The 17,068-nt window shown below is 48.2% G+C and overlaps 1 protein-coding gene across 1 annotated transcript in view; it reads left to right on the forward strand.

Moving 5' to 3' along the window:
• Nucleotides 1-11,903: 11,903 nt before the first annotated feature.
• The window catches only part of Hs3st4 (heparan sulfate-glucosamine 3-sulfotransferase 4), a 332,723-nt gene continuing 327,558 nt past the window's right edge, over nt 11,904-17,068 (forward strand). The window contains 2 exon segments of the mRNA XM_042689824.1: nt 11,904-12,239; nt 12,241-12,662. Of these exon segments, the coding sequence (XP_042545758.1) occupies nt 11,904-12,239; nt 12,241-12,662 (758 nt within the window).

Consider the following 17,068-nt stretch of genomic DNA (forward strand, 5'->3'; position numbering starts at 1 on the left):
AGGCATATTCTCTTCTTTCTTACACATATATTTTCTAGCAGATTTATTTCCTCCAAATAGATAAATTTTGTCTTCCTTGGAAACCTGTTAAGGGAGGTATTTGTCTTTTCCTGCATAATCTTGCCTAGTGTCATACATTATTCTCTAGCTGTGAAGTCTATACCTGTGTAGCTTTGCCATATGCAGGGGCAGTGTGCTGACTCAGAAGGGCCTCAAAGCCTCCAGGAATCATCCGGGAAACAAAAGATCAGCAGAAGCCCCTTTACCATCTAATTACTCTCAAAATTCTCTTCATCAATTAACACTAAGTGGATGGGCGGCTGACTTTAATGTTGATCCTATTACTGCTGACTCAAAGTTGTTACCCTTCTTTCTCCCTCCTTCCTCCCTTCCTCTTTCTTTCTTCCTTCCTTCCTTTCATTTTCTCTCCCTTTCCCTTTCTTTCTTTCTTCCTTCCTTTCTTTCGTTTTCTTTCCTTCCTTCCTTCCTCTCTCTTTCTTTCTCTCTCTCTCTCTTTCCCTCCCTCCCTCCCTCTCTCTCTCTCCTTCTTTCTTTCTCTTTCTTTCTTTCTTTCTTTCTTTCTCTCTCTTTCCATCCTCCCTCCCTGCCAACCTCTCTCCCTCCCTTCCTTTTTTCCTTCCTTTTTCTCACTTAGTCAAGTAGTTTTATTTTCTTACTTCCTGATGAACATGGCTGATTTCATTGGCACCCTGATTCCATTCTCATCTGCTCAGTTCATTTGTGCTTCAAAATCATTCACACTCCTCAGCAATTCATGGAGTGTGTATGAGCTTACCTTCCCTACTTTCTCACCTTTCATTTCTTTCATTGCATATATATATATGTATATATGTATCCATATATCAATTCAATATATCCATATGTATACATAAATCATATGTACATCTGCACAGCCCTCTAAATGGGAAATAACCTCTATGTCCTATGTCCCATCTTACAAATTTTTCCAATATTCCCAATACTTTTCCTCCTACATCATATATGACAGTACTAATAATATTTGCAGACTCTCTAAACTCTACGCACAAACTCAGCAAATATGACTGTAGAGTGAACATCAGCATGAAGACCCGAGTAAACGTGACCACATTATCTGTCAGCCACACACTTGGTGCGTGTTTATTTTGAAAAGTAGCTTTCATTATATCTGTGAGAATTTGTAAATTCAATATTTGTTAATAGAAGCACTTCCAATTGCGTCTGGCTTTGTGAATTTATTCTTTGTTTAACTTAAGACTATGTATTCATATTTTATTTTGTAATTACAAAAACAGAAAATAATAATAAAAAAGGGAGGCTATCTTGTAATTGTGGTACTTACTGGCAGGCACAATTGCATTTCTGCACATGTTGATTTCCTTCTGAAAAATGTTTTGGATGTATTTGCTTGTTTTGATGTCACTGTGGTTTGAGAGTTCTTTTGTGCCCAGGGAAACAATAGATTTTGCTCGTTTATGTAAAAGCATGCTGTTTAATTGGGGGACTTACCAGAATTTGGTCGCAGTTAGAAGCCAGACCCCTAAGGACAAACATATTCTAGAAAAACAGAATCAAATCAAAATACCTCAAGTATAGGAATGTCAAAGAACTGGTATGGAAAATCAGCAGAGGTTAACATGACCAGCATTAATAATAAGTGATTAAATGCATTTAGGTCGAAAACAGAGCTAAATATTAAAAAAGCTATCACTTTATATTAAGTGAAGTAAGCCAGGCCCAAAGAAACATAGGTCCCATGGTTTCCCTTATTTGCAATATCTAGTATATGTATGAGTCAAGCGGGAAAGGTCAGATAATGTGGTGTTAGGAAAATGAACCCTTAGATATGTATTTTAATGCTTTTTTATTTCATGCATTTGTTTCTAACGCATTTATAAGATTATCTCTTTGTTGCTTTGTATGTCCCTCCCCCACAGTATAACTCCTGCTTTCACTATATTTGATGTCAGTATAACTTGTGGAGGAGATGGGGAAAAACAAGTTGTTTAAGGATACAGGTGGACCTGTTGCAACAATGAGAAGTACAAGGTCATGTCGAAAACGAGCTTTACAACGTTGGTGTGGGGGGGGGAGGGAATGGGGGGGTAGAGGGGAGGTAGGGAAGGGATGTGAAGGGTAAACAAAGGAGGAGGCTGCAATGCTTGATAAGAAATGTACGCATTATCCTGCCCATGTAATTGTAACCCCTCTGTACAGTATGTTCACAAAAAAAATTAAATTAAATTTAAATTAAAAAAAAAAGCTATCACTGATAAAGAAGATATAAGAAAATATCAACTCAACAACAGTAAATCTAGAATTTCAGAGATCAGGTGAAGGCAAGTTACTGTGGTGGGTTTCATTATGCTTTTTTTATACAGAAATATGTTAGTTTGACCATATTCACCCCCATTCCTGTCTCCTCTCTTGTGTTACACCCCAATAGTTCCCCTTCTACATTCATGTCATATCACTTTTTGTGGGACTTGAACTCATGGTCTAGATGCTGTCCCTGAGCTTTTGTGCTCAAGGCCAGTGCTGTATCATTTGAGCCAAAGTTACACTTCTGGCTTTTTGGTGGTTAATGGGATCACAAACTTTGAGAGGATCACACACTTTCCTGCCCAGGCTGGCTTGGAACCACAATTCTCATATCTCAGCTTCCTGAGTATCGAGGATTACAGATATGAGCCACCAGCACCCAGATGATACATGTTTTCTATATTTCATGTTTTATTTATGGCAGTCTTCCCTCCCTAGATGTTAAGAGAGGTATGATTCTATGCTTTTTGTAAAATACGACTATACTTGTTTTATACACAGAGGAAGGCGAGAACTAACTTCCCTTTTGTGCATTGGACAGCCAATGATTTATTAAAAAGCTCATTCATTCTCTCACTTAGCATAGGATTCAGAGGGGATCATTATATTTCTCCCTTCTTGGAAGCTTCATCTTCATTCAATATCAACAAATCTGAACTCCTTGATTAGTTTAGACGGTTATAAATCCAGTTTCCTTTATCAGCATATGAATTTACATCATCAAACCTAAACACATAAAGCTTTTTTTTGTTGTTGGTTGTGGGGTTTGACCTCTGGCCTTGGGCGCTGTCCCTACGCTCTTCAGCTCAAGGCCAGCACTCTACCACTTGAGCCACAGCGCCACTTCCGGTTTTCTAGTGGTTTACTGGAGATAAGAGTCTCACAGACTTTCCTGCCTGGACTGGCTTTGAACGATGATCCTCAGATCTCAGCCTCCTGAGTAGCTAGGATTACAGGTGAGAGCCACCAGCACCCGGCTCACATAAAGGTTTTTCAAGGCTAAGCTATTTACTTTAATGTCTCTCTTTCTTCACCTTCCTAGTGGAGGGCTCATCTTTCCCCACAGGAGGGTTAGCATCATTCTGCTTCCATGCTTGTATATGAAATTTAGGAACAACTTACCAAACTATGCACAATCACACGGACTACACACAAGCCTGTTGAAATCACTTGGAATCCAGTGATTAATGGTGAGACGTTAATTGTGTGTGTATGTGTGTGTGTGTGTGTGTGTGTGTGTAAACTGGTACTAAAGCTTGAACTTAGGGCCTGGGCACTGTCCCTTATTTGCTCAAGGCTTGTGTTCTGCCACTTGACCAACACCTCTACTTCCAGCTTTTTGGTGGTCAACCAGAGATGAAAGTCTCATGGACTTGCCTGTTGTGGCTGGCTTCAAACTGTCCTCAGATTTCAGCCTCCTGAGTAGCGAGGATTAGAGAAGAGTCACTGGCTTCTGGTGAGAATTTCATTTTTGTAAGACTGAATCTTTCATTTGCAAATCATTTTTATTTATTATTCTATTCTATATCCATTATGGGTTGAATTATGTCTCCAAAGGACTCCAGTCTGCCGTGTCTACAAATGGGACACTTATTTGGATACGGGGTCTTTGTAAATATATTGAAGTTCAGATGAAGTCTTAGGGTGGGACCCAGTGGAGGAAAGTATCACCTAAAGGCAGAGACACCTGTAGAGATGGCTGTGTGAGAGCAGAGGCTGTCCCTAGAGCCATATGCTCGTAAGTAAAGGCATAGCAAGGATTTATGGCAGCCACCAGAAATTGGCAAGGATTTGTTTCTCCCTGAGTGTCAGAGGGAGCACTCTTCTTTTGACATTGTGATCTCAGATCCTTGGCTCCAGAGCTGTGGTATAGAACATTACTGTTGTTTTAAGCAGTTTATGAGCACTTCCTTATGGCAACTCTGGAGACACACTGCCTGCAGTTCTAGCTGCTCAGGAGACTGAGATCTGAGGATAGAGGTACATATAAATACATACACACACACACACACACACACACACACACACACACACACATACATTATATTTGTGCTGGTACTTGAACCCAGAGCCTTGAGCTCTTGCTTGATTTTTTTTTACTCAAGGCCAACAGTTTACCACTTGAGACACCTGTACGTCTGTTTTTTTGGTGGTTAACTGGAGAAGACAGCTTCACAGACTTTTCTGCCTGGGCTAGTTTTAACTGCGATCCTCAGATCTCAGCTTTCTGAGTAGCTAGAATGATAGGCATGAACTACTAGTACCCAGCTAATAGTTCTACTTGTAAAGAGCTTCTTGCCCTTTATTTCCAACTACTTTTGAGGGTTTGTTGTAGTTGTGAATCAGATCTTCTTTTAAAATTGTATTTTCTAGTTTGTCCTGCTTGTGTACAGAAATGCCAATATTCTTTGTGGTGTTTTATTTAATGAGCTTGTCTAACTCTTTTGTTGGCAGAATATTATCAATTTTTCTTTTGGCCAACAGCCAATAATAACTTGCAAATAGTCATTCTTTTCTTTTCTTTTTTTTGGAAGTTCTCATGCCCTTTATTACTTTTTTCTTGTCTTATTACAATAACTGGTAATTTGAGTACAATGCTGAAGAAATGCTGTACTCAGAAACACAGGGTTTGTTTCTGATCTTGAAGGATTCAACTTTAATATTTCCTCATGTTTCATTGTAGTGGGAAAACATCCTTTTATTTCTGAAAGTTACTTTAAATGGAGTTTGCTTACTGTATTTATTAGAAGTGAAATGGGGAAGATGTTGTACATATTAAAAATACCCTCTGGCTTTCTTTGATTTAATCCAAACTTTGTTTTTAAATCAGGGAATACATTCAATGTCCTCTCCCTTGGCAGGGATTATTTCATGCTTTTGTGCCAGCAATTAGAGCTATAGTTTTCTGTGTTCTCTCTTTCTTTATTGTAAAAAAAAAATCTTACTAAAAAGAAGTTGAAGATATGGCTTAAGCAGTAGAGTACTTACCCAGCAAGCTGAAAGCCCCAAATCAATCACCCAGTGCCACACAAAACAAATTAATTAATATTAAAAAAGTAAAAAGTTAAAAACCTCAAAGGAACATGCAAGAGATGAAAGATTGATATCTTCATTTGTCTGCTATGTAAAATAGGATAGACTGGGAGTGTAAACAATGAAAATTTACTTTTTCAGAAGACTGGGAGCTCAGCATCAGAGTGTCAGTGTGGTTAGGCTTTAGTAAGAAATCTGCTGGTTACAGTCAGCCACCTTCTTAAGGGGTCTTTAAATTGAATGTGTGTGTGTGTGTGTGTGTGTGTGTGTGATAGAGAGAGAGAGAGACACAGAGACAGACACAGATAAAGGAGAAAGAAAGAAGGAGGAAAAGGAAAAGGGAGAAAGATCTTCTTGTTCATAGAATTCTATCATTATTACCTCCTTATTTCCTGATGCTTCTTTTGTTTTCTAGGTTATTGAGTGGATAGATCAATTGCTTTACATTCTTATTCCCTTAAAATATGTGTTTGAATTTATAGTATTTCTGACAAGAATGCTTAACTGTGTAGTATTGTCAGTTATAAGTAACTCCTGATTTTCTATGTGAGCTCCTTTTTTTTTCCAGTCCTGGTGCTTGAACTCAGGGCCAGAGCACTGCCCTGAGCTGCTTCTGCTCAAGGCTAGCATTCTACACTTAAGCCACAGTGCCACTTCCAGCTTTTTCTGTTTATGTGGTACTGAGGCATCAAACCCAGGGCTTCATGCATGCTAGGCAAGCACTCTGCCACTGAGCCACATCCTAGCCCTTTTATTTTTTAGTCGGTTGTGGGGCTTAAACTCAGGGCCTGGATGCTGAATTATCTACAGTCTGGTAGTTAACTGGAGATCAGAGTCTCACAGACTTTTCTGCCCAGCCTGGTTTTGAACTTTGAGCCTCAGATCTTAAGTCTTCTGGGTAGGTAGGATTACAGACATGAGCCACTGCTGCCTGGCTTGAGCTCCTTCTTTTTTTTTTATGGAAGGCTTTACATATTTGTGGACATTATTATTATGTTTGGAAGCTTTTCTTCCTTTTGTAAGACTTCATTGCTCTTCTTTTTGATCATGCTGTTTTCTTCTGGAAGTTTGTCTTGTTTGTCTCTAGATTTCTATAGGGAAAGGACACCTGGTAAAGTATATTTGCTATATTTGAGGCATGGGTTCTTCTATACTGGTGGGAAAATATTTTGTGTGTGTGTGTTGTTCCTGGGGCTTGAACTCAGGGCCTGGGTACTGTCCCTAAGCTTTTGTACTTGAGGCTAGCTCTCTATCACTTGAGCCATAGCTCCACTTCTAGCTTTTTGGTTAATTGGAGACGAGTCTAAAAAGTTAACGGGCTATCCAAGCTGTCATTTAGGTACTTTTGTAGAAGGGAATTCTTCTCCCCCTCTTCTCTCCTCCTCCCCTTTCTTTCCCTCTTCCTCTCCTCCTCCTCCTCCTCTTCTTATTTGAAAGTAAAGGAAAGTCATGAAAGGAATGTAGTGAGATTCTTCACCAGGAAAGGAGCCTCAGGGAAGGCTGTTATTATATAGTACAGGACTCCTCCCCTGAGCTTAGTGATGATTGCTTGATGGCTTGTGCAGGTAGCTGCTCCCAACTGTTGTCATTGGTCGAGGGTGAACCCAGGGCATTATGGGAAGGAGAATTTGAGCAGGAGCCCACACAACTATGGAAACAGGAAGCACTAACATGGGATAAATGTTATCTCCTATGAGTTATGTTTACCACTTTTTATCCCTGTCTCCCTATCAGTTTCCTTTTGTCTCTCTCCCCTTGCTCAGATGGGAACTCTTGACTGCCATTAGCATTCCCTTCTTGTGGAAGGGAATACTGATTTTGGAGGAATGAATTCATTTGGTCAACAGTAATGGAAATCAACAGTTATGTATGTTTTAATCAGTCAGGTAGTCTAGGTTATGCTCTGCTGCCAACCCTGACCTGTGTCTTAAGTATTAACAACATGGCTGTTTTTGTTTTTGTTTGTTTGTTTTTTGTCATTGGGGCTTGTCATCTTATTCAAGGTAGAGTGCCCAGTAGATAGAGCCAGAGAGAGCTCCCTCCTTCCCACCTCTTCCACAATTCGCATGACAGGAAAACCAGGAGCAAATCTCCCAAGTCTCCCAAAGCCTGGAGGGCAGAACTTCAGTTCACGGTTTCATTGGCTAGGGTTCCATAGGCGCATGTTTTGGCCCTCTGATGTGTCCACATGAAGAATGGCACTATTGGGAGAATTTCCATACTAACTACCATAACCTCTACAGTCTCTTCCCAGAGCCTATTTTTGGGTTTTCTTGTTTTTTTCTTCTTCTTAACTCCCTTCACTATAAATACTTCCAGTAATTTTCTTTGAAAAACAGAAACACAACACTGAGGCTAGCTAGAGTGAAGTTCTATTGCTGACCACTCTGGAAGGCAGTGGATCGGGTATCAGGCATGTTACCAACTGGGAAGCTAGAGATCGGGAACTTCAGCATGTATGTGGGGCTGGACTGGAAGCAGGAACAGAACTGTGCTTACCAGGGATACTATTCTAGTGGGAAAAGAAGCCGTGCATTGTCTGAACCAATATTCAGATCCAAATAATTATTGGGAGCTGCCACACGTCAGGCAGGGAGCCAGGTATGTTTGGATATGCTAAACTGATTCGATTTGATTCTTTATAAAAACAATTTCAGGTGAGTTTTATTATGCATAATTTAGATATACTGAAACAGAGGCTCAGGAGTGGGCAAAACGACCTGTTCCCAAAGCCATTAGTTAGTGAATGGCATCTGTATTGTAATTCTATCATTTGATACTACAGATGTAAAACCAAAGAATGCAATGTGTACTTAGATTAAGGTAGAACCTTGACTATCAGGGCAAAGAGGTTGGAGTTGAGAGAGTGAAGAGATGGGGAAGGTATTAGCAGGTATAAGACACATTTCTCTGTAGCACTGATTAGCTCAAGGATTAAACAGAATGAGGGTGGCTGGATGCCGGGTGGAGGAATACTCTGGAAACTCAGGCTAGTTTTTAATCTTGTTTCCAGACCCACTGGGAACATCAGGATGTAGGAGCTTCCCCTACATAGTGAATGCCTCTCTTTCATTGGAAGTTTCTCAGGACTTGCTCCTGGAAAAATGCATCTATCATAAACAGATAGAAGGACTGGGTGCAGGTGGCTCATGCCTGCAATCCTAGCTGCTCAGGAGGCTGAGATCTGAGGATAAATACATAGCCAGTTGGTGCGGGAACGCCCATGAGACTCTTATCTCCAATTAACTAGCACAAAGCTGGTAACAGAGGTATGGCGTAAGTGGCACTTTGCCATTTTGACCTCTGTACCAGCAAAGGTTGCTTTGAGCAACGTAGCTAAGGGACCGCTTGAACCCTGGATCAAGGCACCAGTACCATCACAACCAAACAAACCCCCCAAACCCTATAAGGGGAGTGCACAGAAATGGAGGGACAAAGGGGGAAGAAATGCATGCAGGAGTGATACTCACCAGACACTATGTTGAAAATGAACCATACAAAACTTGTGGGTGAGGGATGGGAGGGAAAAACTTGGAGAGAGTGAGCGATGACACTGTCCAAAAAGAAATGTCTTCATTACCTGTCTCATGTAACTGTAACCCCTCTGTACATCACCTTCCTAATAACAATAAATAATTTCTTTTAGAACCCAGATAAAAGGAAAGTGTGAAACATAAAGCTCCACTCACAAACAACAAGCCCAGCTCCTCCCTACTGAGGCCCAGCATGGCCCAGCGAGGGATTAGAAGATAGGGCACTAAGAAATTTCCTATTAACAATGTCTAGACAGGGGAGACAAATGTGGATGGATACCCTGAGAAACAGGGCCCCTCAGGCTTTGTGTTGTGTCTCAGTTCTGCCTGAAGGGGCTGCGAATTCTGGATCTGCCCGTTTTTCAACAGACACATCATATCCACATCTGTTTTATTTGCTTTACAATTTAAAACGATTGCAGCTCCTTTCTATTTCTTTGCATCATGGTACTGGGCACATTTCAGCTCTGCTTTTTTCCATTTGCCATTTCTAGGGTTAAAAATATATATTTTTTAAAAAACATCACTGGATGGAACCCTTCCCAAATTGGAAAACACATGTTTAGAGCAACTTCATAAAGTGCAGCGTGGGTAGAAAGTTTCAGTGGTAGGTACCGAGCTACAGGAAGGGCTTGCACTACCTATGTGGACATCTTCGTAGCTGACCCTGGAAAGAGAGATGGGTCTGTGCAGAGGTGATATTAGCTAGAATCCGGGCTTCTGGCCAACCACCTCGGAGCTGGGCTCTGGGTAAAGTAGGAGGGTTGAGGGGAGCTTGTGTTCCCTGGAGCTCCTGTTGCTCCTTTCCTGTTAGCATTACAGCAACACAGTTGTGTGGTGTTAACACACACACACACACAGACACACACACCCCAACCCATCCCTAGTTACATAGAATGATTTACAGGACACCGGGCTCCGCATTTCACAGGTCTCTTGTGTACCATAAAAAAAAAAATAGATTATAAAGGAATCATCTTTATCTGAACCAAAGCTGCGGTGAAGAAAACCCATGTCCAGCTGAGTGCAGCAGTGAGCTTTCCTTCTTCTCAGGGAAAAAAGTCCCACGTCCCCCCGCGGATTTGATTAACATTATTTCCCCCTCTTTGGCCCTGGGTTCCTCGTTCATATTTAGTTATTATGCATGTTTTCGTTCAACGGTGGTTCCTAGTTAGGTGACCACACAGACCGCCCCTCCCTTGTGAAGCCAGCCACATCAGCAGGGGGTAGCGTGGGGTGCTGGAGAGCAATGCACCTGCCAGGCCCCCCAGCTGCGGAGCCAGCCCCGGGGAGGGAGGCAGGGGCAGCCCGGGTTCCCAGGAAGCAGAAGAGAGGCCGGGGTGCCCGGGCTGGGGCTGACTGGCTGAGCTGCGTGGCTTCCTCCTGCGGTTCCAGGCACTGGGGTGCACCTCTCCCTTCTCCGCCTCCAAAGGGGACAAATTTCCCGGCAGAGAAAATACAATTAAACAAACAAACCCCAAATGCAGTGAAGCCGCCACACGCAGACACCAGCAGGATGCTGGTCCCGGGGCTGCGTCCGGCCGTCCGTCTGTCCGTCTGGCTGGGGGGGGGGTGTGGAGCGGGGGGGGGGGGGCGGCTCTGATTCCGGCAGGTGATGCCTTCCGCGGGCACAGGTGTGTGCACCTGTGGTGTGGCGGTGTAGGGCAGAGGCCAGACGCATGATGTCTGGGAGCCAGAGCGTATACCCGTCTCCATCCAGGTCCTGGGCTGGAGGCGGCTGCTGTGTGTGTGTGTGTGTGTGTGTGTGTGTGTGTGTGTTTGTGTGTGTGTGTGTTTGGGGGTCCGGGCTCCACCCATCGCCCGGGAAGATGGGGAGGCTGCAAAGATGGGAGTTGGGCTGGGCACGGCGGGTGCTGGATGGAGAAGGAACCCCCGAGGCAGGGTGAGAAGACCACAGGACTTCGGGGATGGGCTGAGTTTTGCTTGCAGTCCCGGGGTGGGGTTGGGGGGGAGCGGGGAGGAAGGGGAAGGCGGGGAGCAACGCTGGTGACTCAGTGGCACCGTACCCCCCACCCCCACTGAGCCCGGGGCCCCCTCTCCCAGCCTCGCCGTGCGCGGCAAGCGGAGACCCTGGACACGTGTGTGTGTGTGTGTGTGTGTGTGCGAGGGGGAGCTCGGTTTCCCCGAAAAGTCCTGGGGGACCTGGGCGGCGCCGTCGCTCCCCGCGGAGGGGCGAGCGGGGAGGCGGGGGGACACGCGTGGTGAGGAGCGCCCCAAAAAGCGCGCGGCGCGCGCGCGGGTGGCTGGCGTGCGCCCCGGAGAGGGTTGGGGAGCCGGAGCCCGGCTTCCCCGGGTGGTGTTCCCCGATCCGGGCGCACGCCTCCGGATCCCGCGCAACCCTCCGGATCTCCCCCCCCCTCCCCTTCTCCCACCTCCCCTCCCTCCCGTCCGCAGGCGCGCGCGGGAGAGGCGCACTCCCCTTCCCCGGCGGCGTCGGGCGCGCGCCCCGCCCCTCGCCGCCCTCCCCTCGCCGCCCCTCCCCTCCGCGCCTCTCCTCTCTCCCCGCAGAAAGTTAGCAGCGGGGAAGGAACTCGGGGTTGCCACCACGCGCGGCGGCGGCGGCGGGGACTGAAGCCGGCTGGGCGGCGCGGCGGGGGGAGAGATTGGGGTCGGAGGGTTGGGAAGCTGGTGCGGTGTGGGGAGGGGGGGTGACGCCGCAGACGGAGCGGGTGCCGCCGGCGGCTCCGTGCGCCCCCCTCGGTCCCCTGGCCAGCGGCTGAGGGGGGTGGGGGGGCGGCGCGGGACTCTGCGGGCCGAGCGGGGGGGAGCAGGGGGCCATGCGGCCGGGCTCCCCCCGGGCGCCGCGGGACAGCAGCCGGGGCCGGGGGCGCAGGGGCGCCGCTTCATGCAGCCGGGGCGGCTGGGCAGCGGCGGCGGCGGCGGCGGCGGCGGCGGCGGCGGCGGTGGTGGTGGCGGCGGGGGCGGCGGCTGAAACCATGTCCGGGCCGCGCCGGGGGCCGCCGCCGCCGCCGCCGCCGCGATCGGGGAGCCGCGATGGCCCGGTGGCCCGCACCGCCGCCGCCTCCGCCGCCGCCTCCGCCTCTCGCCGCGCCGCCGTCGCCGCCCGGCGCCTCGGCTAAGGGACCGCCGGCGCGCAAGCTGCTCTTCATGTGCACCTTGTCCCTGTCCGTCACCTACCTGTGCTACAGCCTCCTGGGCGGCTCGGGCTCTCTGCAGTTCCCCTTGGCGCTGCAGGAAGCGCCGGGCACCGCCGCGCAGCCCCCGCCGAGCCCGCCGCCGCCCTCGCTGCCGCCTCCCGCCGCGCGCCCCGGCGCCCCCTCGCCGCCGCCGCCCGCGCCGCCGCCGCCGGACAACGCGAGCCGCGGGGAGCCGCCCGCCGCCACCCCCCGAGCGACCCTCGGCGCCCGGCCCGGACGGCTGGGGGCTGGCGAGCGGCGGCGGCGGCGCCCGGGACCCCTGGCTCCGGAGCCCGCTGGTTCCCGGCAAGGCGATGGCCGCGCCGGGCGCGCAGCCCGGGGACCGGGACGCGCCGGAGTCCAGCACCGCCGCCGCCGACGAGCCGCTCGCAGGCCGGAGAGCGGCCAACGAGAGCGGCGCCGAGAGGGGCGGCGCCGCCGCCAGCACCCCGGACTACGGGGAGAAGAAGCTGCCCCAGGCGCTGATCATTGGGGTCAAGAAAGGGGGGACCCGCGCGCTGCTGGAGGCCATCCGAGTGCACCCGGACGTGCGGGCGGTGGGCGTGGAGCCGCACTTCTTCGACAGGAACTACGAGAAGGGGCTGGAGTGGTACAGGTAGGACCCCAGCGAGGCCGGGACGCGCACCGGCGCGGGGAACGGGGGGTGGGGGGGGCTCCCGGGGGAAGCATGGCTCCCCTGCCTCCCCGAGATGCCTAGGCGCAATCCGGAGAGCCCGGGTCTCCACGGGGGGTCCCCCCCCCAGAGTCCTGGCTGAGGGTACTCAGGGGAGGGGAGGGGTGTAGCTTGGAAGGTTGGACTCCAGCTGGCAAAGCGACCCCCCCCATCACTTGATTTCAGGGCAGCCAGAGCTCGGGTCCCGTCCTGGCCCTCAGCCTCCTGCTGTGGGAATCTTCCCAGCTTTGGGGATCCCCCCCTCCCACCCGCTTAAGCCTTCATACCGGTGGGGTGTGGGGGGGCTGTTAGCAGGCTATTACCCACCCCCCAACACCTTAGAACTCTGGGATCCTGTGTGGGGGACACGGAGGAGGAACCAGATGGCAGAGCTAAATTGACAAAGGGCTTCGGGGATCCCCAAGAGTCCCTCGAAAGAGCACCCCATCTCCCTCGGGGTGGCTGGAATCCAACTTTAGTATCTTAAGGTCAAAGCAAAAGGAACCAGGGGATCGTTATAAGGAAGACGGAGGAGCCTGGTGCTTTGGCTTTCCAGTAAAGATGGGGTGGGAGGGGGTGATGTGTCCCCCAGAATAACAACTTTTCTGTCTCTCTTGGGTTGAACGGCGCTCCGGGTTGAGTTTTGCATCAAGGGCTTGGATGACTGAGTCACAGTTGGTGCTTTGAAGGAACCGTTGAAGCTCTGGAGCATTGCTCCCCTGCCCGGTGCTCTTTCTGATCTCCCCCTCCTTTGGTGACTGATGGCAACTTCATGTCTAGTGAGGTGACCGCGTGCTTACCTTCCCACCAGCAGCCAGCCCCTCAGCTGGTGGTGTGGAGGGGAAGGGGTGGGGCTGGTGGAGAGGACTAGAAAGTTCAGTGCAAGTGAAATGAAGGGAGAATCTAACCTTTCTCACCCAGCCATACCTTTAAATAACAACCAGCGTGTAGAAAGTTCTAAAGGCAAAAAAAAATGAAAAAAAAAAAATCCTCTCTGGTTTTCTTTCCTTCTTTCCTCCTGTTTGCCATCTTTCTGGGAAACTAGAGCTAGATGACTGTCCCCGCCCCCCCCTCCAATCTCGAATTGCATTTCAATAAATAATGGTAGGCATCAAACAGAAACACAACTTCCCTTGGCTGAAAGAGATGTTACCATTTCAATGGAGCCACTAGATAAAATTGTGGGGTGACAGTGTTGCCTTCCTGCTCAGAGCTGTGCTTTCTAGGTTTAAAGCACTACCTGGGGGAAAAAAAGTTTTAAAAATGACTTCAGAAATATATAAATAAACAGGGAATGGTGGGTATTGGGACTGGATTGGTTTCTTTTTTTTTTCTCAGTTAAAAAAAAAATCTGCCTTATGCTTTTAAAAGCTTGAGAGAAGGACATGTAGGCATAAACATTCCAGCACATTCCACGGCAACAGCCCGAATGTGTCTGTTAATGTCTTGTCTGTTTCAACAGCAAGAACTAATTGCAATGTTTTAGGAGGCTTCAGACAGTCCCTTCCTATCAAAACATAAAACAGCAAATGCCTAATTTAACTGGGGGGAAAATCAGTATTTATAACATCACAAGCCATGGCTTCCAGTTTGTGATTATAATTAAAAAAGGTGTTAGGATGATTAATGCAAAAACAGCAAAATCGAGACAGGGAAGGATGTCTGGGAAGGGTTTAGCTGTTTAATTGTTAGTGATGGGAAGGTTTGGGTTTCTTTGGTGGGGTCCCTGGAAGCCTTTTCTCCCCACGGACCCCCTTTTCTAATTTTATCTGCACCTCTTGAGTCAGGAGCCCTTTCCAGGGAGGAAAGAAATCCAATCCTTCCACCATGTGTTTGCGGTTCTTTGCAGCTGCTGGGAATTTCAAAGGGGTATATTCTTCAGGCAGTTTAAAGTTGAGGGGTGCTTGAGGCAAGAAAGCGTCCTCATAGGGTCTGGGATTTTCTGGAGGTGAAGGAAAGAATATGACAGGTTTTCTTAGGTTCTTTTTACACTGAAGCTGGGAAGAGAAGGTACGTAAATTCCCTCACTGTCACAATGTGAGGACTGAAGACATACTGGTGATGCTCCCAGCCAGCACCGGGGGTACAGGGCAGGGCAGGGGAGGGGTGGAGGGAGGATCCATGTCAATATTTAATAGCCATCCATCCATCCATCCATCCATCCATCCATCCATCCATCCATCCGTGTGGGTAGAACGAGATAGGCTTGGTTCTCACTTAAGATGATCATGCAACTTCTCCTGGTCTGGTTCTTCATTCCTTTGCTTCCACCTCTTTGCCTCTGATTGATCTTTGCCATACTGGGTGGGGTTGACTGGACAAGCCAAAAATCCTCTTGAGAACGAGCTTTCTGCTAAGATGTGTCTGTCGAACACAGAACGGTGGTGATGTGAAACCTGGCTGTAATGGAAGTGCCCTTTGGAAGCTGCTGGGCTTCGGAAGAGCCCACTAATGCCAGCCTTGCCTGTGGGCGGCTCTGCCCTCTTATTTTGCAGACCATGGCAAAACAAAAACCAAAATAACCCCTCACATGTGTGAGGTTTTCATAAGTTATGTCATCTCTTCATACCTCCCCTCTGTCTCACAGCGTCATACTCGATTGCAGAAGAGAAACGACAGCTTTGATTTAAACCCATCGCTTTGGAACCCTTGGTCCAACGGTAAACCTTTCAGATAAGGAATCTCTACTTCCCTGCGACCATTCCCTTTTGTACCCAGGAATGCTATAGTGTGTATTTGCCTGATGCGAGATCCCCAAGTTAATTATAACATGGTAAAGTTTCCCCTATCATTTATTTACACTAATTTTTTTTAAACATAGTTTCCAGCAGCCTATTGATTCTGTACGTGACGTGGCTCAGGATTTGGGGTTTTCACCAAGAGAGAGTCCTCAAGAAGAAACTGGGGCCGCTTGCTGTCAAACACAGCTGGTTCAGGTTCCTTCGTTCCAGTTAATCAACTCGAGTAGGTTCATTTTCTTGGGTGACACTCAGTGATCCCTAAATCCGGGCATTTGCTTTGCTCCTGACGCCGTTAATCTGATGTGCTGTATAAACACATTGGAGAACAGTTCTGAGCAACAGATTCTCTCACTGGGCAGCATTGATGAATGGATTAGTGTGTGTGTGTGTGTGTGTGTGTGTGTGTGTGTATGAAGTCTTTGGAGAAGCTAGCTCTGCTTAGCAAATTGAAACAGGTCAGTGATTAAGGAGTTGGGGTGAATTCAGCCCATCCAGCACTGCTTTGCTGTCCCCCTTCGACAAATGAAGCTTCCAGAATGAGCTGTCTGGACAGAGACCTTGTACTCTTATGAAGGATGGGACTTGGGTAGGCCCCTGGCTGCCTATGCAGAACTCATCAAAGTGACACGGATTCACGTGGTGTCCTGCCACACAGGGACCATGATGCTGCTGTGGTCTTCTCACAGCTCCTGGGTGATGAGAGTTGATGTGGCATGATTTGATTCGTTGGCCATGGGAAAGAAACCCCGGGAAGATGTTTGGAGAGATGAGTATCAGCTCTGTGGAGGAAGGAGAGGAAAGTGTCCCGTGGTCTCTCATGGTACCTGGAGACAAGGAAGGATGGATGGAAAGATCAGCATTTACAGACCGCTGTGTAGAGCGCTGTGGCATTTGAGCGTCTGGAGGATGCTATGAACAGCATTAGCAAGTGTTGTCATTCCGCAGGCAGCGTCTGCTCTGTTCTGGGAGGCTCTGGGTCACTGTGAGCCAGTGTCTGAGCTGAGATTTGAACCTGCAGCTTTCCAGTTTCAAAGTGTTTCACCCCTCATTGCCATCCATTAATACCAAAACGACCATATGCTTTCCCCAGCTGCTGCTGCTCCCCCTCCTCCTCCCCCTCCTCCTCCCCCTCTTCCTCCCCCTCCTCCCCCCCTCCTCCTTCCCCTCCTCCTCCCCCTCTTCTTCCCCCTCCTCCTCCTCCCCCTCTTCCTCCTCCTCCTCCTCCTCCTCCTCCTCCTCCTCCTCCTTCTCCTTCTTCTTCTGTGGTACTGTTACTGGGAGTTTATAAAGTCTAGTGCTGGTCAGGCAGCTCCACTACTTGAGCCACATTTCCAGACCTTTGCAAGTCTTTTTTTTTTTTTTTTCTCCAAAGGTTTTTGTTTTTTTCCCCAGGATATTTTGGACTTCAGTCTTATTTACACTTCCTGTATGGCTGGGATGATGGGTGTGTGTGATATCATGGACAGCTATTGGTTGAGATGGGTCTTGTGATCTCCATTGCTCAGGCTAGCCTCAAATCACAATTGTTTTGCTCTCTACCACCCATGTAGCTAGGACTACAGAGGCAAGCCTGGTTGGTCTGATACCTCTTTGATAAATACTGACCAT

Source organism: Dipodomys spectabilis, unplaced genomic scaffold (genome assembly GCF_019054845.1).
Source record: "Dipodomys spectabilis isolate Male_0828 unplaced genomic scaffold, ASM1905484v1 ptg000127l, whole genome shotgun sequence".
NCBI classification, from domain to species: domain Eukaryota; kingdom Metazoa; phylum Chordata; class Mammalia; order Rodentia; family Heteromyidae; genus Dipodomys; species Dipodomys spectabilis.